Consider the following 26,609-nt stretch of genomic DNA (forward strand, 5'->3'; position numbering starts at 1 on the left):
GTGACTATTTTTGTGTATTCGAGGTTTGTTTCGAGTCCAACCATAATATACTGCATGCTTAAGAATCTTTTCCCGAGACCAAACTATACCTGACCTTTTTTTGACATTGGATTCTCGTTATCATCCATCTCCCATGCTCTCGAGAAATGGTCCGTATGTTCTTTTACTTTTCTTCCACGAACCAAAACAATAATGAGTTCGAAGAAATGAAGCTCGACTTGTACACTTTGTATCCTTATAGTGCATCCATCCATTTATTACATGTGGCTTCAATGGCTAAAATAGAATCAAAACCAGCATTTGATAAGGTAGTTTAGCTTCGCACGCCAAGCACAACACAAAACCAACTCGCAAGCAGACACTCACACCCAACTCGTACAGCACATGCACTCACGTCACATCCGTGGAAGCCATCGTCTCCGGCGGCGGAAACGAAGAAGCTACAGCGGTTTGAAGAGCTTGTCGAAGCACTTGGTTCGTTCGTCCTTCCAATCCAGCTGCCGCCACCACCGCACCTCGCATCTGATCTCTTTCAGCTCCGGGGCGACCAAGCTCAGCTTGTTGAGCTTGGGGCAATCTGCCACCTCCATGGTCTCCAGCCTCCGGAACGCAAATACTCTAGCCCCATGGCTCAGGCTCTGCAACCACTGCATCCACTTGAGCTTGATTCGTTTGAGATTAGGGAGGATAGCGATGGTCTGCAAGCCATCCATTGCCCCCTCGTCCTCCAGTTCTATCAGTGCAGGACCTAGTCCGTTGCACTCTTCAATCTCCAACTCCTCGAGGTTCTGAAGGCAGCTGCCCGCCCAGGCGAGCTTGGCTATCGGTAGATCCGAGAGACGAAGGCGTTTTAGATTCGAAAGCGCAGCAGCACTCTCACTAAACACCACCTCTTTTAGCTCATGTAATTTGTGCAGTCGGAGCTCTATCAAATTGAGCATGGCTTTCCCGAGAGAAAACGAGCATGGAATTGTGAAACTGGTCAATCCGTCGCAGTCTTCTATCTGGAGCCAGTGCGTGCGCATTGCTAGCCGTCGTGAACCACAGAGTCCTTGAAGAGCAGCCTCCGTGGCGATGGTGATGCCAAGAGCCCTTAGATCATCCAAGCCTTCCAGCTCTCCCAACGACGACCCCATCTCTCCGGCCTTTCCCGTCGACCATCCACTATAGCTGTCCATCATATGCAGCCACATCAGTTTCTCCAGCCCTGACATTATTCCACCAGCAATATCCCTCAGGGAATTCGTCGATAGCAATATCAAATGCTTCAAATTTACCAGGTCTCGAATGCTCGATGGCAGAGACTCGATTCTCGTGCCACACAGACTAAGATATTCCAGATGGACCAGATGGCCAATGTTTGCCGGAATCCTTTCTATAGCAACATGTTGCAGATTTAGGACTCTGAGGCACGGGATGCGGCCGAAGAAGCCATCTGGTATCGGCTTGAGTTGTTGATTGCTTCCAAGATCCAAATAAACCAACTTAGGACAATCCGGATTGTCCGGTAGAGTTTCTATTACGTTCCCAGACAGTGCTATTCTCTCCGCGACGTTCCAAATGCCAGCGTCTGGCGTTTCTTTCGCCCATTCTTTGACTCGGACATACCATTTGTTCTTCCTTTCCTCGCAGCCATTTGCAACCCACAGTATCATGGCACGAATCATGGGGTGCATCTCGAAGGTCTCGTCATCCAGCCTTTTTATCAAAGACGCTGCAGTCAGCTCCTGCAGCAAATGCGACGCCCTGCTCGTGGCATCGCCGATGTTCTCAAAGTCGGCTATGATCCCTTCGGCTATCCATAGTTCCATAAGTAGGTCCTTTCTGATGGGGCGCCCCTCTGCCTGTAGCGCGAAGCAGGAGGCACATTTCTGCAATTCACCGGACAGACGATCGTAGCTGCGTTTGAGAGGACCAAGAACTTCTTTTTCCATACCTGGAAGCTCGTGGGGTGCGTTCGTCATGATGTGGCCTTTCTCCTTCCATTCCTTGGATGTCTTTTTGTCTTGCATTTCTCGAGCGGTGGTGACGAGTGCCGCGGCCAATCCACCGCACTTGAACACCATCGCTTTAGCGCGATAGATTATGATCATGTCCACGTTGTTGGGTTCCTTCCCCCACAGAGTGGACTGGAAGAGATCCCAGGCCTGCTCCTCCGGAAGGCCTTCCACTTTGATCGTCTTCTGTGCACCCATCATACTGCAGACGTCCTCCAGTCGGGATGCGACGATGATCTTGGACGTGGACGGATTGGGAATTGGAATTCCCACGAGCTCGTAATTCAACGGTTCCCACAAGTCGTCCAGCAAGAGTGCGAAGTTCGACTTACTTAGGGCGCCGAAAAGCAGGTCTCTTCTCTCGATCTGCGTTTCTGGACACGGCAAGCTCAGCTGTTTGCAGAGCGAGCTCTGGACGTCCATCACTTCACCACGTACCTCGAGGTAGATAACCACGTCATAATCCGTTTGGCGTTTCAGGAAGTCATCGTAGAGACTTCTCAGGAGTGCCGTCTTGCCCGCCAGACCCATCCCGTGGACCCCGATGAAGCTCACGCTGCCGTCGCTTGCATGTCGTCGGAGCTGCTCGAACGCCTCGTCTGGGACGAGCGTTTCATCGGGCAAGGCCACCTTGCGGAATTTGCCGTTCCGTTTCAGCTTCCCCGCGGTCGCGACTGCTATCTCGGCTTTTCTTCTAAGCTGCTCGCTGGAGGAGGACGAATTCGCAGAGAGGCTGCTGCAAGCGCCCCTCCTCTTCAGCATGCTGAACTCCTCGTTCAGTGATCCGGTTTCTGTTTCGAGTTGTTGGATGGATTCCATCCACTCGATCACTCTGCGCTTGGGCTCGAGCCCCCGAACTTTTGCCACTTCCACCTCTCGGCTGACGGCCTCTCTTTTGCACTTCAGCTCTTGCACCTCTCCGGCCAAGAAGCCGAGGTCCTTCTCGAGTGACATGAGGTGTTCGCGTGAAGGAGAGCAGCAATCCCTGACGACGGAGTCGAAGATCTCTGTAAGAGAGCTCATAGCGGAGAAGATAAATAAATAGATGTGATGGAGGAGAAGACTCACAGAGGTACAAGGAAGAAGAAGAGTAGCACGCTGGATTTATAGCCTATGCAGAAGCGAATCCGTAGTTTTCTCGCCATGAAAGCAAACCAGTGATGCAGAAGCGAATCCGAATCTCACATCGAAAGCAAAGCAAGAGACTTCAGTACGGGGGGAATCGCTTGTCATGGAGAAGCAAACCGGAATTATACGAAGCTCACCAACAAAGCAAAGTAGAAAGCCATCCGGTCGGCAAGAACGGATCTTTCTTGGTTGCTGCCAAAAACCGGCAAAGGTACTAAAAGTACACAGTAAAAATAGGTTGACAGTAAGATTCGTTTCATACCAATATACCAATCAACTTTACTCAACTATACTGAAGAAACAATATCGAATGTACGCATAATATATAAAAACAAATCAATATATCACTCATCAATCTTTTATCGAATCGATATATACTACCTAATACTGAGCGATGAGAAAAAAAAAAGACTGTTGATATAAGAAAACTTGAATCCTTCTCATCATCTTAATGTGTATAATATCCCAAACACATAAAGGGGACCATAGAAACACCAAATTATTCCATCAAACTGTTGATATAAGAAAATAGATAATTTCATGGATCGTAGCAAAATAACAGACACTGATAAAAGTATAATTCTTTCACGAAAACTGATTGCTTGAACTTTGGGCTTTTGCCTGCTCAACAGGACATTCATTCCCTGTACCATTTGCACAAGTGCAAAAGAGCAAACAAAAGAAGCAGAGGATCTACTTCGCCATTTCATTCACAAAAACCTGATAAATCTCACTGAAAATTATTCTGTTTTGGATCTAAAGATGACTCGGATCATAGAAATGCAACACAACAAAGATGCAGATAAGAAAGAGAGAATGCCTGGTTCATGGTTGCTTCCTTTTGGTGTATCTCCTGCAACTGCCCATATCAAAAGAATCTGGTGCTGTACAGTTCTCTCTTCTTTAAACATGTGCATTATTTGGGGGAGGAACTTATTATCGATGAAATAATATATTTAAAGGGCAAGAAGACTGTTGTGTTCTATCATCTCCTTTGGAAGTTGAGGTATTTAATTGCCAGAGCAAATACCACAGCAAAGAGGACGCAGAAACCAACGACCATGACTGCAACTACACCCAGGAACTCATGCCTGAAACCAAAGTGGTGCTTCAGGAACAGCTTTATGCTCATTGAGTGAATACCATCTGAAAGATTCATGGGCGCATCTACGTCCCCAAACTGGGAAGTAAGTAGGCCATACAAAGTCCATGATATTGGATCAGCCCAGTAATACCATCTCCACCACCCAGGTATTCTCTGCATCGAACAAAACTGAGTTACATTATTCCCCATGAGGACATCAATGATACAAATGTAAAATGAAATCATTTCCCATGAAAAATGTCAAGATAATAATCCCCACAAACAACACTCGGTTTCTCGATCCGAACTTGCACAAACCGGGGTTGGTGATGGGACAAGTTTCATGGTGCAGAAGGGTAGGCTAATATTGGGGTGCAAACTGCTGCAGCCCAGAAAATGGTGCTTGGAAGTGTCTTGACTAGCTGGTGATTGTAACCGCAGAAAAAGTCATGAGAAGAGGAAGAGGAAGATGATGAATTGCAGGTATAGATGAGAATGTCATATGAAATACTACGATAGAGATTTCAATGGAATGTCAATTTAGAAAATGAGAGAATATATTCGCTTGATTATTGTCATATGAAACTCGTTGACAAAGATGAAATAATGACTGACATCATTACTACTGTATGTACCACAACAACTCATGTTCTTTGTTACATATGTGCAATTGAGGACCACAAATTCCAAAGGGCATTAAGATCAGTAGTCAAGGGAAACAAAAATATTAAAAAAATTCCCATACCTGAAATATCATGACTAATTTGCAATTGTGGTCTATATTATCTATCTATATGAGACATGACTTTCTATCCAGCACTTGAGGAAAATTTGCTTCAGCTGTGATTAACTAGATTCTCAAAATCATCTTAATCTTTATGGTAGAATCAAAATGATGTAACTTAACTTCACAACCCAATGAAACACATGCAACAGATGATACTTGATGTTTCTAAGGAAAAAAAGAAGAATTTTCAAATGTTTAAGTATCATAAAAACCACCCAATAGCTAGGGGAGAGACAGCAAAATAAATGGCTTTTATGTTACTGAATCTAATTCTATCATTTCAGAAGTTACTAAAACAACAGATGAAGAGACTAAAAAATATACATTTGACAAAGCAACTAAGGAACAATTGCAACGTCCATGAAGAATAACAATCAATAGGGATAAAGTATTCTATTATGTGTAATTACCGATTGGTGTCAATTCTTACTTCTAGGATAAATAACAAGAACTCAAAGTTGGTAATGTGAAAAAAACAAGACAAAAGATGTGGGTAATTTCCTGTTGTCACACTTGGAAATTGTACATTAAAGGGTAAACATGAAATCCGGAATGCTAGCTAGAGGGAGGATGCCTTTGCTACATGAGCTCTCATGTCTCTCCCAGAACATAGCGTCATGTAAACACCAACATGTGGGAGACAGTCCATGATTGACACTAATCAAACTAGTTGACTATTGAACTTCATTTTCAAGATAGATAATGATATAAGAAGCTAAATCTTAACCTTTTTTCCACTTTTGGCAATATAAACATTAATATCAAGCAATACTATTTTATAAGTTGTATTCTGATCGACCTGTATCTGCCATTTATCTCGTTGCAAAATTGGACTCTTGGATGTATGTCTGAATTTGATTCTTGTACCCATATCCCTATTTCATACTGAAGGAGAAATTCCTTGTTGATCGATTTTAACTCATAAAACAAGGAGATACATGGAAATAATGATCGATTCTTAGATAAACAACTCTATTAAAATCTAAGAAACAAAATTTCATATAAAATAGTTAAAATGGTACAAAGTCCTCTAATACAAACTAAACATATAAAGATGCAGTAGTTTTATTACCTGATGCGTGATCATGAACCCACTAAAGAGATTCCATAGTGTATAAAATGGTGCAGCAATTATCGGTGCAACAGTATGATTTGGAGTTATTGCGATCGTCATCATGCCGAAGAAGGTGAAGTACAATAAAGTGAAATACATAAAGAATATATACCACAAATACTTAGCCAGGCTCCACTCAAAAGAGCCCATACAGTAAAATATGGTGCCATAGACAAGTGTCTGTACAAGCACATATGGAAATTCGATAGAAACCTGCCCATAAAAAAGTGCACTGATTAGTTAAATGTCTAAAATGCACGAGTAAAAATAAAAAAGTTTTTTTCGATGATAAAAATAAAAAAGCTTGAAGTACATGAGACCTGAGCAAATGCAAATGGTAGAGCCGAGTACATTCCAGCTGCTCTCTCCCTGTAGGAAACAAACCTTTCTATGGAAACCACAGGTTGAACTGCAGTGGCATTGGTAATACCAATGAACAAGACAGCAGCATACATGGATCCCATGGCATTAAAGATATCCTGTTGTTTTTGCCTGCAAAAAGAGTGAAGACAAGTAATATTGAAAGTAAGAAAATATAAAAGGGGAAAATGTAAACAATTCTGAATATTGGCTTCCACCCATTGAATGAGTCAAATCAGAATATCCATACTTATATTCTTTTGAGTAAGAGGAGTTGTCACCCATTAATTAAAAGAATAAATATATAACATACGAGGGTTGTCAATTATAGAGAATGTAGGGGAGTTTATATCAAAATGCCTGTAAACAAGTATTACATAGTAAAGCAGTTTCAACAAAGAGTTCAAGTCCTTAAGTAAAGATGGGTGGTCAAATGCATGAGACTTCCACCGACAAGCAGAAAGTTTATTCCTGTGACTCCCACTATGGTAACTCATTTCACATAACAGAATCCTTAGCATACATTATGTCTCAAATTTAGCTCAAGGTTAAACATAGGGGTCAATATATCCAGCCTTAACTCTATAAATAAAAAGATTATTTTTGTGAACCCTGGCAGTAAATGAGAGAATTTTACTCTAGTACCAAGCCTCATCTCTCTGAAAACATCTTACGTGAAGAATACAAGGTCATAGCATCCAAAAAAAATACATCACAGAAGTGCTATACCAATCAGATTTCTGCACAACCATCAGAAATGATTTACTTCCGAATTCTGAATAAACTGGTAACTATAATAAAATATTGTATATCAACCAAACCAGATGTAAGTATCAAAGTCCTGTAGAAATATAAGAAAAAACAATCATGTGTAACACTCCATAAGTACCTTTTGGAGCCAAAACCCCAGCAGATAGTTCCAAACATCAAAGATATGATGACAGTGTAGAAGAAACGGACTGCTGTGTACTGAGGATTCCTCCAATAAGAGAGATTCTGCTTCCAAAGGCAAGCACGATATTGGGCAAGAAATGACTGTGAATACTTGGTTGGAAAACTCAGTTCTTTTGTTTCACTGTTTGGTTTGCTCAGATTCTCCACCAAATCCTTATTCTGTCTGGAAAACATAGAGCCCACAAAAAATGAAACAAAACCAACTGTTAGAAAGAGTCCCAATAGTTTTGGCAAAAACTAGACTTTTGAAATGAACAAGGATGTGATCTCCTTTTCCAAGACATACCGAAATAATTTTGATTTTCTATAATAATCAGCAAAATCCATGCCTAGGCGATTTTCCAACATAAGACTAGTCACTTCAAGCATCCATGCAGCAGGATTATAGCCATCCTTGATCTTAGGAACTCCAGGAATTGCCTAACCATTCAAGATCAAATGCATCTAATGAAAAAAATTATCCAACTCTTGAGAAGAAAATATGAAGAGCAGAGAAAAAATCATAACCAACCTCGAAAAACTCAACTAGCTTGCGAGATTTGGGACCTAAAGGACCAGCATAAATAAGTTCTCCTCCATGCTTCATGAACAGAAGCTGTAAACATTCATGAAATATAAGAGAACCAGAAAAAAAGCAAAAATTTCACATAATACATACCATTTCTAAACAAGTGAGAGATATCTAATATAAAGCAGATTTTCCTTTTGTTTGCCTGTGGTTTCTGAAAGCATAAATTTTAGGCATATTACTTACTAAATTTTCACTCTGAATGATCTTCAATGAAACTTTATTGGCAGACAGGAAATAATACAAGGCAATTCTCTCAATCATTGCACCTTGGTTTATGGTGTTGATGACTAAGAGTGTGCAGCATGTATACAAAGTGAAAGGTCGGATTTTGCACATACAAAAATGATAAAGGCAAATAACCAAATTATGTTGAGATTTCCTTAGAGTGAGTATAACTTTATATATTAAAAAAAAGAATCTTTAAATTAAAAATAGAGAAAGTGAAAACCTCATCGAAGGACTCAAAGATGTCTATGCTTGGCTGATGAATTGTGCACACGATTGTTCGCCCAGTGTTAACTATATTTCTAACAGTTCTCATGACAATTGCTGCAGCTCTGGCATCCAATCCTGATGTTGGTTCATCCATGAAGACTATAGAAGGGTTTGCAACAAGCTCCACAGCTATCGTCAACCTTTTGCACTGTTCTGTGGACAACCCGTTGATCCCTGGAAGGCCAACAAGGGCTCCACTTAAGGAAGTAAGTTCCACAAGTTCCATTACCTCTCTCACAAAAACCTGCAAAAACCCTCTCGTGAATTGTTAAATGAGATGTCAATGCAAAAATAAATAAATACAAATGATTTAAGGCGATACCCTTCGAGTGTCCGGATCAACATGAGAAGGCAAACGAAGCCATGCTGAAAATAGTAGTGATTCTATTACAGTCATACAAGGAGAATGGACATCATTCTGCTCACAATATCCAGAGATTCTTGCAAATGTTGCTTGATTTTTTGGAAAACCAGAAATTGTTATGCTACCTTCAATATATCCGCCAGTTTTCCTACCAGCCAAAACATCCATTAGGGTAGTTTTACCAGCACCACTTACTCCAACAAGTGCTGTCAGTACACTAGGCCTGAATGCTCCAGTCACATTAACCAATAATTGTAGCCGATCCTCTAATATACCCTGTTGCTTCAGTTCCTGCCAGCAGGATTGAATAAGAATCATGAAACATGTGAAGGCACTTAACATGGAAAGGGCAAGAGAAAGAAGTGCATAGACCTACCAGTGGTACATCAACATAGTAGTTAATATTGCTGAAACTCATGGAAAGAGGTTGAAAAGGTAAAACCATGCCCTTCTGTAATTCCTTACCATTTGTTCCTGTATGAAGAAAGAATAACACAATTTTCACAGAAGTAAAATGGAGACACAATAAGTGTTGCCACCTACGTAATGAAGTAAAATTACAAGGCCATCCAGTTCAAAAATACTATATCATCTTAGAAATCCAAATTAACAAGCCAAACTGTAATATGAGTAGATAAACTGTAGATTATCAAAGGAAAACACCAAAATATTTCTCAAGTTCTGTGCCCAGAGTCCTAACCTGTTTGTATGTTTGGGCTCAAATAAGACCTTAATTCAATGACAAGTTTCTCCCCTTTCCTCCTTTTCTCCCTCTCTTGCAGTTCACTTTTTGACACCACAGCTTGTTGCTTTCCTAGCGCTGCACATATTTAAATGAATATAATATCCAGAAAGTTAGCACTAAGAAAATTGACATACGCTTCTCGGTTCAACGCAACTTACGATTAAGGTAGGTCAAGAACAGAGTAAAAAGGATGTTGAATAGGATTGTGTAGCCAAATAATGCACAGATTCCAATCCAGAACCAATAACTTTCAGTAAACATGCCATATTCTTTCAATGCTGATTCACCTAAAGTAATGTTATCCTTGGCAACTTTCTGCAACAACAGAAATTCATGCATAAGGATCACATCTAATCGCTATCAACATGACATTTTTAGAATAAGAAATAAATACAAAATCTTTGTGTAACTAATCATTATCAGTAGAATGAAAGACATCAGCAGGCAAATTAACTCATTTGACATTTCTTCTACATTGCAATGTGCCTTCATGTATGAATTTATGTGGAAACAAAAGGATGTTCATTGGACGGAGTAATGGACATAAGGATGATTATCCTCCTTGCAACTTGACATCTAAAGTTTTCCTTTTACTATCACACAACCGTAGCTCATCAAACATTCTGCATTCCAAAAGCTCTTACAATTTCCTACATATTTGATCAGTTACTTCATATTCAGTTTTTGACTGGTCATACTGGAAGGTTGCATGTTCTTGATTTTTCACAAAATAAACAGCTTTTATTAGTCAGATCTGTAAAAAGAATAAGCAAACAACTTCTCATATTGTATCTAATATAATTATGAACTGCTTGAGTCACTGTATAGGTTACTTCATTATAATTTTTAATCAACTAAGTTAAATCATATGGTCATCAGTAACAATTAAGAGAGAAAAAGGAAAATAGAAAAAAAATTGTGATACTAATTGAAAGCAACAGTGAGTGCCTTGGGTCACATCATACTGAAATAATTATCCAACAAATTGTAGTCTTATGATGATCGACTAGAAGTTCTTGAACAAAAATGATTAACTAGCATCAGTACTCCCTATGCCATGCTAATTACTCATTTTGAACCAGTTAAAGGGCCAGCAAGTAAAGGATAAGCTAGTTACCAATTAATATTGCTCACGTTTATACAATATATAGCCAGTATCACAAGTGGTACAAAGGCAACCATTGTGTTAGTTTGAGAACATCAACCTCTGAAAATATCAAGTTGAGACATTATAACAAGCTTCCACAAAGTTTGTAGCACAAACAAATTGCTATCATTATACTGAAAAATAGGAATTATTAGATGCACTTTACCTTGTCCCAAGAATGTCCAAGTAGCTCATTAATTGAAATAGCATTCTGTGCATACATCAGGGGAGAGATCCAGTAGCCCCATATCCACCAACTTGGGATGCTATCTGCAACAACAATTGTGTATGTACAGTTTCAATAAAAGTAGACACACAAACAAGAAAGTATTGCATAGGCAAGGTCTCACCTTTTGAAATTATAAATCCTCCAAGAATCATGACAACCAACATTGCGAAAGATCCAAAAGTATTGGCAACGATCATATTACGACCCAAGGAAGCCATCACACGGAAAAGAGCTAAAGCCATTTGATGAAGAAAGAAAAGCAAAAGGAATTGTGACAGGAATCTGCAGCATAATTATGTCATACAACTACTATATTGTGATTCACCGATATTGAAGTTATTTTATTCAAAATATGATAAAGGATCACCTTGTTATTTGTGGATCATAACCAACTACATAATATGTAACTGCCACCCACATTCCAGTCTCCATAAGTGAAGTTGGAATGCTTAAAATCCAAGAAGGAATTGTATATGTCCAAGCAGGATAAAAGTTCAAGTCCCTGTGCTTGTAGATCACTGGAAGCTTAGTTATCAACAAGGAAACTTCAGTGAACCCATTGAACAGAATCATTATTAAAGCAAAATACAGTGCTCCAACATAGACAATTCCATCATCCACTGAATTACGGTGCATGGTTGTCCGGAAAAAGACCGTCATTGTAATGAGGGCAACAAGCAAAAGCTGCAAAACCAATTAATCATCAAATTAGAGCATCTTTAACATAGTAATCCCAGAGCCTCAAACTATAAAGTACCATTTCAATATTTAACATTTAGGAAACACCATTCCTAAGGTTAGCCAATTGACCCATAGAAACCATGTAAACCATGTGGAGACATCAAGTTGAGCATCTAATAACTGATTGTCCTTGTATCATACTATCAGCAAATAGATTTAATTAGGGGAAAAGAAGAAGAACAAGTGAAAGCACAATATTTCAAGAAAGCCTGGATTGTGTGGCTCTTTATTAATGCCCTTTTAAAGGTTCCAGGAACATCATTTGTCTAACATCAACAGATCCTGTTCATAGTGCTTACTGAAAAGGGTGGTTCAACTTCAACCTAGAAAGATGCTTTCACAATCATTGTCCAAGTAAATATAACTAAAGTTGTTATGCTGGTAAAGCAACTACCGGTAATAATTGTAGATTCTCTAACTCACTCATCTACTCTTGAAAGCAGGAAGGCTGGGAAAAATGATACCTGAATGAACTTGAAGACATAGACAAATGAATTCCTCTTCATTAGTAACAGTTGCCATGCAAAGTTGACCTTAAGAAGGTCAAACCTTCTCTCACCATATCTAGATGTTGACAAAGCTGCAGGATGGTTATTATGTCTGTTATATGGGACAGCTAATTCCTCGGATAACCTCTTACCGACATGAAATGAATTAAAAGCATCTGCAAACTTTGATACAGGTATAAATTGGTATGGACAGTCATCTAGATACCAGTACTGCTGCTGGTCTTTTTTAGATGTAACCTGGAATGTTAAGGAGAAAGAAAAAAAACCAAAAAAGTAATATATGTTATAATATTTAGATTTCAAATATTTCAAAACAGAGAAGTTCAATTTCTTACTTCTTGCAAAAAATCAGCAACATTTTTCCGTTCAGGGCACCTAAAGCCCATATAACTAAAGAATTCGACAGCAGCATCACGAGGTCCTTGATAAACAATTTGGCCCTCAGATATAAGAATGATATCATCGAATAACTCATAAGTTTCAGGGGCTGGTTGCAGCAAAGTGATTATTGTGGTTCCATCAAGTGCATGAGTAGAGTGTTTCAGATACTTAATTATTTGGTAAGTGGTTGAACTGTCTAGCCCAGTTGAAATCTCATCCATGAACAAAACTCTAGCTGGCCCTACAAGTAATTCACCTAAAAAGCAGCAAGAAAATTAGATGTATCATTAAAAAAATAGAAAACAAAATAATTCATCAAAACAATTAAGAAAGTATGAAATGAGAAATAATAAAAAAGGCGCAAAAGAACATCGGTGACCTACCCGTTGTTAGACGTTTCTTTTGCCCTCCTGATATACCTTTAATCATCTCATCTCCAACAAGTGTGTCAGCACATATATCCAGCCCTAAAATCTTGATTACATGAAATTTAATACTTCAGAAAACACGAAGGCACATAAGATAATCAGTTGGAAGGACAAAAAAATTCTCAAGCAGCCAAAAGGTTGAAAAGAGAATTGCACAAAGTGCCATAAAAGTTGTGCAATTAGCAATGATGTCCAGACACCAGAAAGCTAGACAACAGGAACTTCCCAAGATCCCAAAGTGAACAGTCCATAATTTAATTAGCATCAACCGATGCTTAATTAACAAACCATACTATTAGGTTGTTCTAAGATTCAAGCTTCAACTTGTCATAGTTAAATTTTCAAAAAGGACTCAACCTAAACTGAACTTATGCCAAGGAATACCTGGACAAGTATCTATATGATACCTCGCGGACTGAATTACTACTGATGAGAGACAACTTATAGGTCATCCAGTTTGTACTGATGCTATGAGGGAATCTCTATGGTCTTACTTGACCTGGAAAGTGCTTTATGAGGAAGACAAGACAAATTTTAGCCTGAAATACAGACACCAGTTATGTCACAATATGAGCATATAGCTAATTAGTTGGATTTATGTGTACATAGATACAGAATGATATCTACAACCAGATATAATAACTGCATTTAGTACCACATCTGTTTGTTAATGTATACCTTGCATGTATCCAGTACAGTGATTCATATACCATGCATAGTTTGGTGTAGACTTGCAACAAAAAATTAGTTACAATTCAAGCAATTGCTGGTGATAATTTAACATGCCAAAGCAAAAAACGTAACATATAGTGAACTATGCAAAATACACTCATATATTACCCCAGAACAAATATTTTTGTCAAAATAAATGTATATCATTACAACTCACATTTCACTAGAAAACAAGATAGATAGATGTACAACAAGGTTTATTCAAAACCAAGAATCACAAGTATTAAGCAAAGAGTCAATGATTTCACATCATCAATTTATTTAATAGATAATTAGGATTTGACTGCTTTTAAAAGTCAGAGATACTTTTTTTTTTTTAAACCATGTTTAGAATTGCCAAGATTGAAAATGTAGTCATGCTATCCAATATTAAGATGACCAACAAGCAAGGATAGATATAGATAGCCTGAAAAGAGAAGAATAACTATATTTCAGACTGACAGCTTCACGAAAAACATTCAAATGATTGTTTAATTGTCATCCTAAAGGGCAAAAAGATGGCATTAAAATCATGTGTCTGTCTACCTTTAGTATATACTCCACTACTAGGTTGGTCTGCTTGCCCTCCAGAGCTAGTGCCTTGAAGGAAAAAAAATATAATAAGCACTTGATACAAGCAACAAGTCTAGAACTACAGCTTCTTCTATGCATGATTACTAACCTTCATAAATAGATCTAGATCCTCATCAGGTTTTATTCCAGCACTCTTTTCTCTCCGTGAAAGTTCCATAAGCATATCTAGTTATTGTTTGATTCTTTAGCTCAAGCTACATGGTTGACAATGTGAAAAAAAGGACTTCAAGTTTATCAACTCACCATATTTAATTCCAACACCTTGACAACGTCCTGCAAATTCTAATGTCTCTCTGACTGTCATCTCTGCAGCATGCCAATCTTGCTGACTAACATAAGCAGATGTTCTTTGAGGAACAAATTCATTCAATTGATGCCCATTGTAAGTAATGTTCCCTGACATCTGAAACAACTTCAGATTTTGGTAACCTGACAAGAAAGACAGAACATGGAAAAAGAAAAGAAATATAGGAGACTTTGATCCCTAGAGTTTGGCTCTTTTATATTTGATATATCATGTTCTGCTAGATGGGTAAAGCATTTATGACTGCAAGGTCGCAAGAAACTCTTCTTACAGTCTTCAGTGTAAATGAAGACTTCTGCACTTACATCTAGGCCATGTGATGAGAATACTATGTGATTCATCACATATAATTGCAGTTTCTTACTGAATATCATGAATAAAGATAGCAAACCTGAAGATTGTTCCCTAGTCTTCCAGCAAGTGCCAAAAGCAAAGTTGTCTTTCCGGAGCTTGGTGGACCCAAAAGCAGTGTCATTCTGCAGAAATCCACAAATTTGAGAATCCAGAGCAGATCATTGGCCATGTCAAAAATTTGATTGGTGCTCTATTACCTAGAAGGTCGGATGATCCCACCAATACTATCTAGTATTGTCAGTTTCCTCCTCCTACCCCGAAAGATCCTCAGATACCTCATGAAAGCCTTGCCAAGAAAATTTAATATGAGTCCACAGAGAAGATCGACTTTTATACTGAAACCTAGTGTCTGAGCATATGCAATCATGATAACAGGTTTGTTATAAGTTACTTTCTTAACAAGCCTATTGCCAAAAAATAATGCTCTGTAGTTTCTCAGGTTGCTAATATCAGGTTACTAGTTATCTATTTTAATGCATACATGTCTGTCACAAGTACCGATAAAATGTTGATCCACCACAGAATTGTAAAATTAATTTGCAGAACCAAAACATCACACCGAGAGATCAACGGATCTAGAAAGAATGGAAAGTAAAACCTACCTCTGTCATGTTAAAGATAAAATTGGGAATTGTGGGCAATGCTCGACTTCCTACGTGAACGTATGCATCTACCTTCAGCTCTTGAAAACGAACCTCAATCTTCGGAAATTCCAGATTTACTCTACAAGTTCAGAAGACATCGAAGAAATCAAGAAACGTAAAACAAAAGAATGACAACTTTAATAAAATATCTAAAACTGCATCGTAGACATTTTAGACATTTGCATGCCAAGGCATGATCAAGTTTTAACAATTACATTATGAACGAAGAAATTCCATTTCAGTAGACACAGACTGTCACAAGCGGGAAAAGAATCATAGAGGAGTTTTGTAGAACGTAAATAGAGATGGCTAAGAAATTAGGGACCAAATGCCAAGACCGTAAGTATAGACGAGTGAGAATTGAGGACGAACTGACAAACGAAGTCATAAATGAAATCAAATCAAATTCGGGAGCGTAAATATGGCAACTTTCTAAAATGACCAGTCATGTAAAGCCGCATTATGATCTAAAAGAGAAGAAAACGGAAGTTTGCAACCCAGAAATCGGAAAAAAAAAATGAAGAAAAAGGGAAAATGAAGCATTTTCTTTGTATTCTTCCCCTACGCATCGAATCGCTGGCGGATCCGGCGAAAGAAGTGCTCGGCGTCACCGGGGTCGCCGAGCAAGCGGTCGATCAAGGCCGTACGATCCCCGGAGCTAAGCCTGGCGACGTCGACCTCGGAGTAGTCCCCGGCGGCGCCGCGGAAGATCCCTCGGCGGACACGGGAGTAGGTAGGGAGACGCTCGAGGGCGGCCCAACGGAGTGCCTCCTCGTCGTCCTCGCCGCATTCCCGGAAGGAGCTGGACCTGGAGAAAACCGCCTCCGTCGCGTTCCACATCCGGAACCCCGCATCAACCCCTGAGCTAGGTGGGAGATGGAGAGGGAGGAGGAGGTGAGGGTGACATTAATAGCAGCAACAAATGAGCACCGCAGCAGCAACAGCAAAAGCAGGAGCACCGAGGCGACGCGAGGCGAGTGTGGGGCTGTTCCAGTTGGAGGCGAGCATTTATTGCTCTCCGCATTCTTACGCCCACCTCCCTCTCTCTCTGTCTCTCTCTCTCTCTCTGTTCTCTGAGAAGAGGTTTACGAGGGAAAGGAGGGAGTTAAAGCGCAGTTGGAAGGGTATTCGTGAAGCTTTGCTGGTCTCGGTAAGAGGAGGAGGGCCTCCGTGACGACGTGGCTGCGCCTCACCTGTCTTGGCTGGGACAGGCAAAAGGGTTCAGGAAATGTGAACCTCCCCTCCGTCCACGGTTCCAAAGATCGTGTTCATCCGTATTCAGTCCAACCACCAACCACGAAAACGTGTGGCTTCCCCTGCGTCGGAAACCTGGGCCCCATTCTCAGTCTCCAATTGAATGGTGATCTTCTGTGATGGAAGGTTTGGTCCGGACAGTTGAAAGCTCCGTTCCGGAACCCTGACTTGACCGTGTCACTTGATTGTCACCTTTTGAGCTTTTCGAAACCATCTTTAAGTAATATGAATAAAAATAAAAATAAAAAAACACTTTACGATGTCATAAACTTAATTTTTATAAATTTAACACGTAAAATATTAGTCTAATAATATAAGGTTAAGAGTTTGAAATCTGTTGTCATAAACCTTAATTAGTAAGGTGGGAGAATCAAATCTAATCTTCAATATTTACTTTAAAAAACATAATATAAACATTTTTAATACTTCTAAGTTAAATGAAAAATCATACCACTCTAATTATTTCACTAACCAATTTAGCTATAATTGACAACAGACATGGATTAATTCAAATCAAGAAAAATTAGCATGATCAAAATTACATGGAATATGACTTACAAGCTAAGAAAATTTCATCTAAATTGCCTGCATCTAAACACCAAAGTACAAATGCAAATACTTGCATCTAAAATTACAGGCATGTACGGTTGGAAGATATTGCTGGGTTGGCTGCATTCATAGCATGCGATCACAATCGGTGGAGGTAAATGATGGTGGGGAATTGGTCAGGTGTTGGCTGCCTTGGGAGGAAAACATTACCCCTTGTTTAATCAAAATTATGATATATATATATATATATATATATATATAATCTTCTATATATATGTCGACAATGGCTTTATAAAGAATGATCGGTTCCAAGATAAGCCAAAATATGCACGAAATTTCCTATATGTGCACTAAGCCAACAGACACACTCATATACACATTGTTCTCTTGAAGGATCAAGTGTCCATAGGGATATCCCTATTTAGTGTCGGTCACGATCTTATTATGGGGATGACTAATTTATAGTTTCATCGTCCCATAAGTATGGAGAGTGACTTGAATCGCTTCATGATCTTTTCAGCTCTTTTCTCTGACGACCATAGCAACTGGAGCTTTCATGTCTTGATCGAAGAGAGTGAGAGAGACCTTCCAGTAACTGAGAAGGGAGGCGCAATAAATACTAATCCTTGCCTTGGCTGATGATAGAAAGCTAACATGGCCAGGCATTACATCAACAAGCTCTCGCTTGACTGTGGACTTGGATGAACTCAACTCGGTGCAGTGAACTGAATTGGAGTAGGCTTTCTCTCGAGTTTTTTCTTGTCTTGAGTGCTATGTTTCTACTTCCAGCAGTGGTTACCGATGCCAGCTATTGAACCGGTGTTCTACACACTTGAAGTTGCACAGTGCCCACAACTTCAGAGTCAAAACTTTCACATGGTTGTGTCTAGTGATGCCTGTGATCCTAATAAGACAACTTTGGGTTGTTCACCATCCGAGAGAACTACCACCCTCTCACATCATCTCTTTGGATGAATAAGAGGTGAGTCGAGGCTTGGATTAGAAACCACTTCTATCTTTTCAGTTTATGATTTGGACCTGCAGTTGACTCATTAAGCCATGATAGAGAAATTAGGCCCCATAGGTTGGATGCAGAAATCATGTCTAGTTTCAAGTGTTTTGTTTTTTGATTGAAGATTAAGATAACTGAGTCCAGTTTCTGCACTTGGGGTGCTCCATCTGCTTTCTCTCATAAAGTGTGTAACCTACCAAAGAGACTCGATGGCACATTGACCTATCAGCTTGCAGTTTTGTCCATCCTCTTGATACTAATATGCTACAAGTTTCCAAGGAAGACAAACTTTTCCAACAACCACCCAAGACTATTTAGTCTTCTATAATTAAGCAAAAGCTAGCTGGAACTGTTGGCTTCTTCTCTTATTGGCGTTTTAGATCAACATGCTGCCGTACTTGAGAGCATTTATAAGACAAGGCAGAAAGGTTGGTCTGCATTTATAGCTCTTCCCTGAGAAGGAAGAAATGGGTCTAAAGATGTGTCAGCACTGGAGGCCCACTTGTCTCCGGTAGCTGGGTAGATCACCTTCCTCTCAGTTAAATATCTAGTTGTTTGCTTGCATCACAGACAACCAAAAGCTCTGATGATCTTTACTGAGAGGTATATATATATATATATAGAGAGAGAGAGAGGGGTTTAGTTGGAAGTGATGTGATGCATGAGTGGTGGTACTACAGTCACGCCACATCACCTCTCAAGTGATGAGCTGCGTATTATGGATGTGGTGCAGTACTACCAGCTAAATGATATTCCCATTGATGATAGTTTATGAGGCCCACATGCATGCAATGATGCACGTCAGGAAACATGTGGTCAAGTGAATCCTCAGGCAAAAAGTTCAACGCGAAGTAGCTGGTGGATCACCTAACAAAGAAGCTCACCACAATAAATCTACAGCTTCTACTTGGCCAGTGTTCATCTCTGAACTGTAGGTTCTCTCCACCCCCATTTTTGTGCTGGCATTTACGACTTTCTCGAGGTTTCAATGCATCATTCATGATGAGGCTTTAGTGCTGCAAGACTCGCAACCATGCAGAGGCTTCAAAGCTGCTTTAACTAACAATGTCGCTTTGTATAATTGTCCTACTAAATGATTCACATATTACGACTTGCTATTTGGATACATGTACAAGTTGTTCGTGGATTATATGGATAAATAATGTTTGTCATGATAAACTTGGTAAGTGAATTACATAAACATATCTTATGTGTACATAACTCTATATTTCTCATAGTTTTCTAATTACATATCACGTAATAAATTTAACTTTTCAGATCTCTTGAGAGATCTATATATAGTTCCGAATCTCTTAAACCATTCGATTCCTTTGTTCTTTGTGGTTTATTTCTCGGAGAAATTACTCGATTAACTTTTCGTCTAATAGCATAGTATAGAAGTACGCTCATAACTATTGGAAAGGGTCAATATATCATTCCTTCATATCGAATCATCTGCCCACACCATGCCATGCCTTACATTTACTCCTTAAGAGCAAGCTGATTATTCCAATTCGAGCATGTTATCTGTACATCTATGAATATTGTTGTTATGAATAGTGTTTACATGTCTAAACATCAGCTGTAGTGCAGCATTGATGAATTTAGCGATGCTTAATTTATGTCATTCCACTGTTTTCTCTTTGGCAGTCATTTCCATTAAAATCGGAGGTACAGTACTTATAGGTTGCATGCGATCTGTAAGTACTGCGTTGCCTTGGCCATGTCAGGGAAGCAGGCCATGCATGGAGGCGACCAGTGATCGGAAGAATCATGTGACAAAGAGGACGGTGTGCAGCAAGTGCGGCATTTCTCATGTCATCATCTATTCGAATCTTCCTATTTGCTGCGTTCTTGGCTTCCTTTGCTTGATCTCAAATGTTTAGAGCTTTGAATCTGATGCTGTTCTTCGTTCTTTTCCGACTTGGGCTGAGTGCATGGCGAAGTTTTTCGGGCTCATAATCTACGGAATATACACATTATGTGTAGCCTAATTAAGATTTAAATACAGATGTCTCTGCTTTGATACCACACTAAATTCTTGGTCGCTACTGGAAGTAGGAAAAGTCTTGGATTACAGAACGGTACAAAAGCAACGATTCCATAGTCGCACATAGCCAAGGCCACGAAGCAGAGAACGCGACATGTTATGGCTACATGCTTTATTGATAGACAGAGAGCAAGCTACATACTGCAAACTTGTCTCCTGACATGGTTTAGTTGCAGCAACAGCAGAGGCAGTCCAAGCAGCACTCGCAGGTCTCGTAGCAGCAGAAGCAGCAACATAACGCGAACAAACTGCACAAAGATAGGCATACATAAGTTTGTTTGATGGGAGCATAGCAGCATAACATTGTCTTATCTTCTTCCCTCTTCACTCGACCAACTTGCATGGTGATCATTGTGAGTCCTCGCTCACATGATTCACTTGTAAGGTGCCGAGGACCACCCCACTGCTACAGCTACAGCTGAGAGAACCCACAACAAAGGCAAGCGGGGGTACCCGATGCCTCTGTGCCTTCTCTTTGACGGTAGAGAAGGTTCTCTCTCATATGCTCTTTATGATTAGGATGAACTTGGGAGTCAACTTGACTAGGGTTGTGAGGTGAAGCTTCTTCTAAAGAGCCAGTGGAGGCAGTGATAGGACATTTAAAGGAGGCTCCATCAATACAATTACAGCATGTACATCGCATTATTGATTATAGAGATGAGTTCAAGACAGAACAGATGATGACTTTTACTTCATAGCTAGAAAATGAGATACTGCAAAGCAGGGAATTCAATTTCATATGTGGAAGTATTGATGCTTAAAAATCATCAATTAAGCTGCTCTCAATCTACTCCGATGCTTAACCATCCGTCACAAGACGATGCACTAATCCATTTCAAAGGAAGCTATCATGCTTTGTGCCTTTACTCCAAAATCTTCATAGATACTCATCCATGGTGTAATCAGTCATGAACTCTTCACTCCATGGTCTTCCAGTTGATTCCAATTCAAATATAATCAGAAAAGGAGGCTAATTACCAAAAATCAATACAAATTAAAAGAACAAAGAAGAATAAAGACGATATTACCATTCATCCAACCTGTATGCTTCTTGCTTAATTACTTGCTATTAGTCTTCGAGGAACATGTTCATGCACGTATACATCTTTAGCGGTATTAAGGATGCCTTAGAATTGAACAAAACCTAACCAGAGGAGGAAGAGAGGGGAGAGAGATTCGCAGTGCAAAGGTTTACCAGGCATAGAGGCATCCTTTCTCCTCGTGGCGCCGCTGGACGTGGTCCAAGTACGACATGTCCTGGGCGCCCGGCGGTGCATACATCTTCCTTCTTTTGTATGTAAGATGGAGATGGTGGGAAGAAGAGAGGCAAAGATGAGAGTGAGTGGGTGAGGAAGAAGAAGATGATCCGCCCTTTTATACAGAGAAAGAGAGCTGTGAGTTTGGATTCCTTCGTATGAAGGATAAGAGGGTTTGCTTCCAACCTAAGGCTCTCCCGATCTATTAATTTCTTTGCCGTCATTATCTTCTCTTAGACTTCGACAAATTCCTTACACCATGCCGTCCATAAAAATGAATTCGCGAGCGTTCAATTATGCCGAAGTTGAGAGATCAATGTTTGAACCACACGTTGCCATGTTGGTGGGCACTGTGCGCAGGCATCAACGGGTGGTGCACGCATGGTAACGTGGGCTTTTGCCTGGGAGTGGAGATCCTCGTCTTAATACAATATGATGCATAGAGTGGTCTGGGAGCCAATAAGATTATGTCCGGATATAAGCCAACTCAGTTTTGACTCTTATATTTTTATGGAATAGAAAACAATTAGAAAATATAAGTATGATCCACGAGGCTGCACGATTAAATGTCATAAGATCCGAGATACCGGATCTGAAATAAATACCTAAAATATAATGAAACTGTGCTGCCAGGGCTCTACCATGTTGATTGGCTCCCCCTCTAAAGTGGAGAGGGATGGATTGTCTGTTCTTCCCTTTGGATCTCTAAATCTACAAACTTGTCACGGTCTTCCCTTAGCCTACAATATATTCCTTTGTAATATCTAATATGGACATCTGGAAATGAAGTAAATGGCATCTAACTCATGCAACATATGGATAAGGATAACATTTCAACTTCTTGTTAGTTCGTACTTGTATGTGATCTAACTTAATGGATGTGATCACCAGACCTAACACCATCTCTCCGATCTCTATAATTTGACAAAGCTACATGGTAACCAGTGATGTGATCTCTCCTCCTCGTGTTCTCGAATCGTAAGTCTTACGTTGTTCTTAAATGCGTCTCCGCCACCATCATCAAAATCCACAAAACAAGCCCCAGTCAAACGGACTCGTAGAAAGTAGGGCCAAGTGTCATCTGATATGAAGTCGAGGCTGCTTCTTCCCTCCGCTGCTCTACCTTTTACGGTCTTCATCATCTTCTGCAGGACGGTGTGGGCGTCGGAGTCGGCGGCGTGCCAAGTTGAGCTGCCTGCGTATATTTTGGAGTCGTGTGCCGCTGCGGATATCGTATTCGAGGCCTTCAGCGTCTGCTGCGACTTTCTCCGCCGGACTCGACCACCCTGTCTCCATCGGCATTGGCGTGCTGTGGCTTCCATCGGTGACAGTGAGGCTTGGTTGTGGGACTGTTGTATACTGTTGTAGTTACCACCAAGTCAATCCGGATATTATCAGATTTTTTTTGTTATTCTTTTTTTTTTCAGTGGATTGATTTTTTCTTCTTTTATAGTGGTAAACAATTTTTTAGAGCTATAATCAAGTTTCATCGTGGTACGAACGATATTTATCAGTCAATAAAAGATTGTTATAGATAATACATATTGATTTATTGATATATTTTATCATATTGTATGTCGGTACGTTAGTATAGATCGATACATATCATATCGATGATTAATCCGATAAGATGAATCATTGATATTATAATTTTTCTTTAAGTGCTTTAGTTTTATCTATCGTTATTTGTTGAACATGTTTGGGTAACAAGCACTAAGGTCACAAATATCATCGTGTTGATAGCGAATATATAAATTTTTTTTTTTATTGTGATCGGGAATTGTTTGATCATCTTTATCCAAAAAGAACAGTAACATAATCAAAAAATCAAATTACGAAAGGATGTGATTATAAATGCAGAAATTATCAAAAATCAAATTACGGAAAGTCTAAAAAAAATAAAGATTTTCACATCCACCGCCTCTCCCTTGTAGGAGAAAAATATGAGAAGAGGAAAAGTAGAAGTGATAAGAAAAAAAAAGAGAAGAAACAGAAGATGAGAAAAATAAGAGAAAAAAAGGAGTAAATTTATTAAGGATTTAATTGGATATTAAAAAAAATTCAGATCAAGACTAGAAAATTAAGTTGTTTTTGAATTTCCTTCAGTTCCTATTGATCAAATTAGTGTCTAAGATTATGAATTAATTAATTTTGATAATTTTATATTTTTTAATATTTATATTATGAAGGAAATAAATAAAAACATGATTATGTTGAAAAAAAAAATTATATATTTGTATCGAGTATATGCGATTAAAAGTAAGTAGCTGATGACTTCATCTAGTTTGTTTTAAAAAATATTAGCATATGTGTTTGGAATTGGTAAATCTATATGATTTACATCATTTATAAGTCTTTTATTATTTGAAAATATTATAAAAAATTTAAATATTTATAATTCAATATTATATGATTCAGACTATTATTTATAAGTATTTATTAATTTATATTTAAATTTATATATAAAAATATATATTAAATATTATATCTAAAAAGGATTGAAAAATGTTTGAATGTGATTGGTTTCAAATGATATATGATTACATCAATTTTGAAATGATATGTAAAAGTATTTTATTTAAATTTTTAATTTTATAAAAATAAATTAATGTATTATTTTTCATGATATGATAATTGTTTGGTAAGTATGGTTATAATCTAAACCCTATCAATCAACGAATGTTATATATTAAAACATATTTTAAAAACTAGTTATTTTTTAATCTTGACATAAAGAGATATGTGTTATCTATATAATATGAGGGTTAAAAATGGTTCTAGGTCTTGTCAAATGGAAACAACATGGACACAAGCATTAATACTATTATGACCTCTATTTTGATATTTAAACCTTATCTATATTTATTTTGATGAATCCTTAGCTATATTTATATTAAAATGATTTATCTCCTGATATGTAATATTTGTCATATCCTTCAAATAATAGTTAAAATATGTGAATATATCTTAAATTAAGAAAATTATAATTCATCCATAATCCATTATAATATTTGAATATACTAAAAGTATTAAATTCTCATTTATATCTATAAGATATGTGCTGTTTATAATCATTCAATATATCACCCAATGGCTTAATAAAACCCAATGTCAACTAAAAAATCATTAAATACCACCTATAAATTTACAAGAGTAAGAATAAATAAAATAACAAAATCAACATAAGACTTTAAAATTTAACATTCTAAATTTTCTAGCATTCTAAATTTTACTCGATACATCAATTCAGATTTATTTCAAAATAATTATAAGAAAAGTATACTCTTACAATAGCATTATGTCAAATGACTTACCAAAATCTTCTAGCATTTGATTTTAGAATGCTATGTTAACAACTCATAATTTTAGAATGCGCATAAAGTTTAAGTTTTATAAATTATGTATATATAAGATGTTAGGAACGAGTCAGAATTAAGAGGAAGGGGTTAAATTAGTGCAGCGTAAAATCACATTGGTTTTGAAATTTTCTTTCATTTCGATCAAATCGATTTCGGAAACTTGCTCAACTTGAAAGTGTGTTTGTAAATGTATCGAAGGCAGTGAGCAAGTAAAATGGTTTGCAGTAACGTAAATTGCTCAAGACGAAATGTAAACCAGATTTTAGAGTAGTTCGGTCATCATGACCTACATCCACTTCGTCGATTCCTCTTCCATCGAGGCCACCGACATCCACTATCGATCTTCTTTTAATAGGCGAAGATCAACCTCCTTACACCCCTCTTCTCCTTTTCACGGGTTTAGGAGTCAACCTTTATAAGCACACACACACTCCTCTATAAACAGAACTCTAAAGTTAGATCTAAAGGAGGGATTTCTCAAGTGATTTCTACAGCGTTTTCTCACTTTTCTATGTGATTATGTGTGTTAATCAGGGATAAGAGGGGTATTTATAAGCTTCAAGTTAATTTAAACTTGAAGCCTAAAAATATCTTATCTTAGGTTTTCTGGGTACTAATGGTACCACCGTCGTTCCTGGGCGATACTACCGTCGCAGGATCTAGTACTAGGCGGTACCACCGGTGAACAGGGGCGGTACCACCGCTGGCAGCATTACTGTCGGCGGTACCACCGCTAGCAGCATTACTGCCGGTGGTACCACCGCCCAAATTTCCTAGGGTGATGTTCCCCAAGCGGTGCCACCACCAGCCCTAGCAGTGCCACCGTTGGCTAGGGTTTCAACACCCTAGTTGGGCCTTGAATCCGGCCCAAACCAGCCTATCTTCGGGCCCAGTTGGCCCCTAACAGTTGATGGAATTACTTCCCAATCACAACTCTAATTATGTGTTAACTATGTTTCTTAAGACATAATCTAAGTAAGATAAGTCTGATTTCTTTCGGTGATCTTCCGACGAACTTCCGACGATCTCTCGGGTTCCGGCGGACTCTCGGCAAGCTCCTGGACTTCACGACGATTTTCTTGGCAAGTTCCGACGAGCTTCCTTGGCAAGCTTCTGGACTTCTCGGTTGGTTCCAGCAGAACTTCCATCGAACGTTCGGACTTCCGACGAACTCTCGAACTCCCAACAAAATCGCGTTCTTGACTCCGTGACTTCATTTTGCTTTATGTCTTGCTATTGTAGTTAATCCTGCACACATAAAAATACATTTCGATCTAAACAATTATTACTAAGTATGAATCATGTCGTCCGGCATGTCATTGGTCCATCGATGCTTCGTCCGATTCTTCGGCGCATCGTCATCTCTTGCAGCCTATTGCCCAATCGGCCAGTTGACCTCCGCAACTCTGATATCTTTGGCACAATATCTGCTCTTCTTGGCCTGATGCTCGAATCCACGACCCGAAGTCTTTTGTCGATACGTCGATC

At 38.9% G+C, this 26,609-nt stretch overlaps 2 protein-coding genes across 3 annotated transcripts; both read right to left on the minus strand.

Annotated features, from left to right (window-relative positions):
* Nucleotides 1-222: 222 nt before the first annotated feature.
* On the minus strand, nt 223-3,330 carry LOC135678494 (disease resistance protein RPS2-like). Its single transcript, XM_065191374.1, has one exon. It carries the CDS (start codon nt 3,018-3,020, stop codon nt 441-443), a length of 2,580 nt encoding a protein of 859 aa, XP_065047446.1. The 5' UTR covers nt 3,021-3,330; the 3' UTR covers nt 223-440.
* Nucleotides 3,331-3,806: 476 nt separating this feature from the next.
* Nucleotides 3,807-16,712, minus strand: LOC103990282 (ABC transporter G family member 31). 2 transcript variants are annotated; one of them, XM_009409360.3, is made up of 24 exons: nt 16,207-16,712; nt 15,600-15,720; nt 15,195-15,283; nt 15,035-15,119; nt 14,583-14,742; nt 14,428-14,504; nt 14,292-14,345; nt 12,990-13,080; nt 12,561-12,862; nt 12,181-12,462; nt 11,343-11,659; nt 11,097-11,257; nt 10,913-11,016; nt 9,758-9,914; nt 9,555-9,674; nt 9,231-9,328; nt 8,813-9,145; nt 8,444-8,734; nt 7,936-8,019; nt 7,711-7,844; nt 7,360-7,587; nt 6,431-6,602; nt 6,069-6,323; nt 3,807-4,383 (listed from the first exon to the last, which is right to left on the minus strand). In XM_009409360.3, exons 1-24 carry the CDS (start codon nt 16,479-16,481, stop codon nt 4,111-4,113), a joined length of 4,263 nt encoding a protein of 1,420 aa, XP_009407635.2. In that variant the 5' UTR covers nt 16,482-16,712; the 3' UTR covers nt 3,807-4,110. The 2 variants fall into 2 exon arrangements, with proteins under 2 accessions (XP_009407635.2, XP_009407636.2); XM_009409361.3 differs by lacking the exons at nt 15,600-15,720; nt 16,207-16,712 and having other exon boundaries at nt 14,583-14,735; nt 15,195-15,225.
* Nucleotides 16,713-26,609: the final 9,897 nt, after the last annotated feature.

Source organism: Musa acuminata, chromosome BXJ1-7 (assembly GCF_036884655.1).
Source record: "Musa acuminata AAA Group cultivar baxijiao chromosome BXJ1-7, Cavendish_Baxijiao_AAA, whole genome shotgun sequence".
In the NCBI taxonomy this organism is placed as follows: domain Eukaryota; kingdom Viridiplantae; phylum Streptophyta; class Magnoliopsida; order Zingiberales; family Musaceae; genus Musa; species Musa acuminata.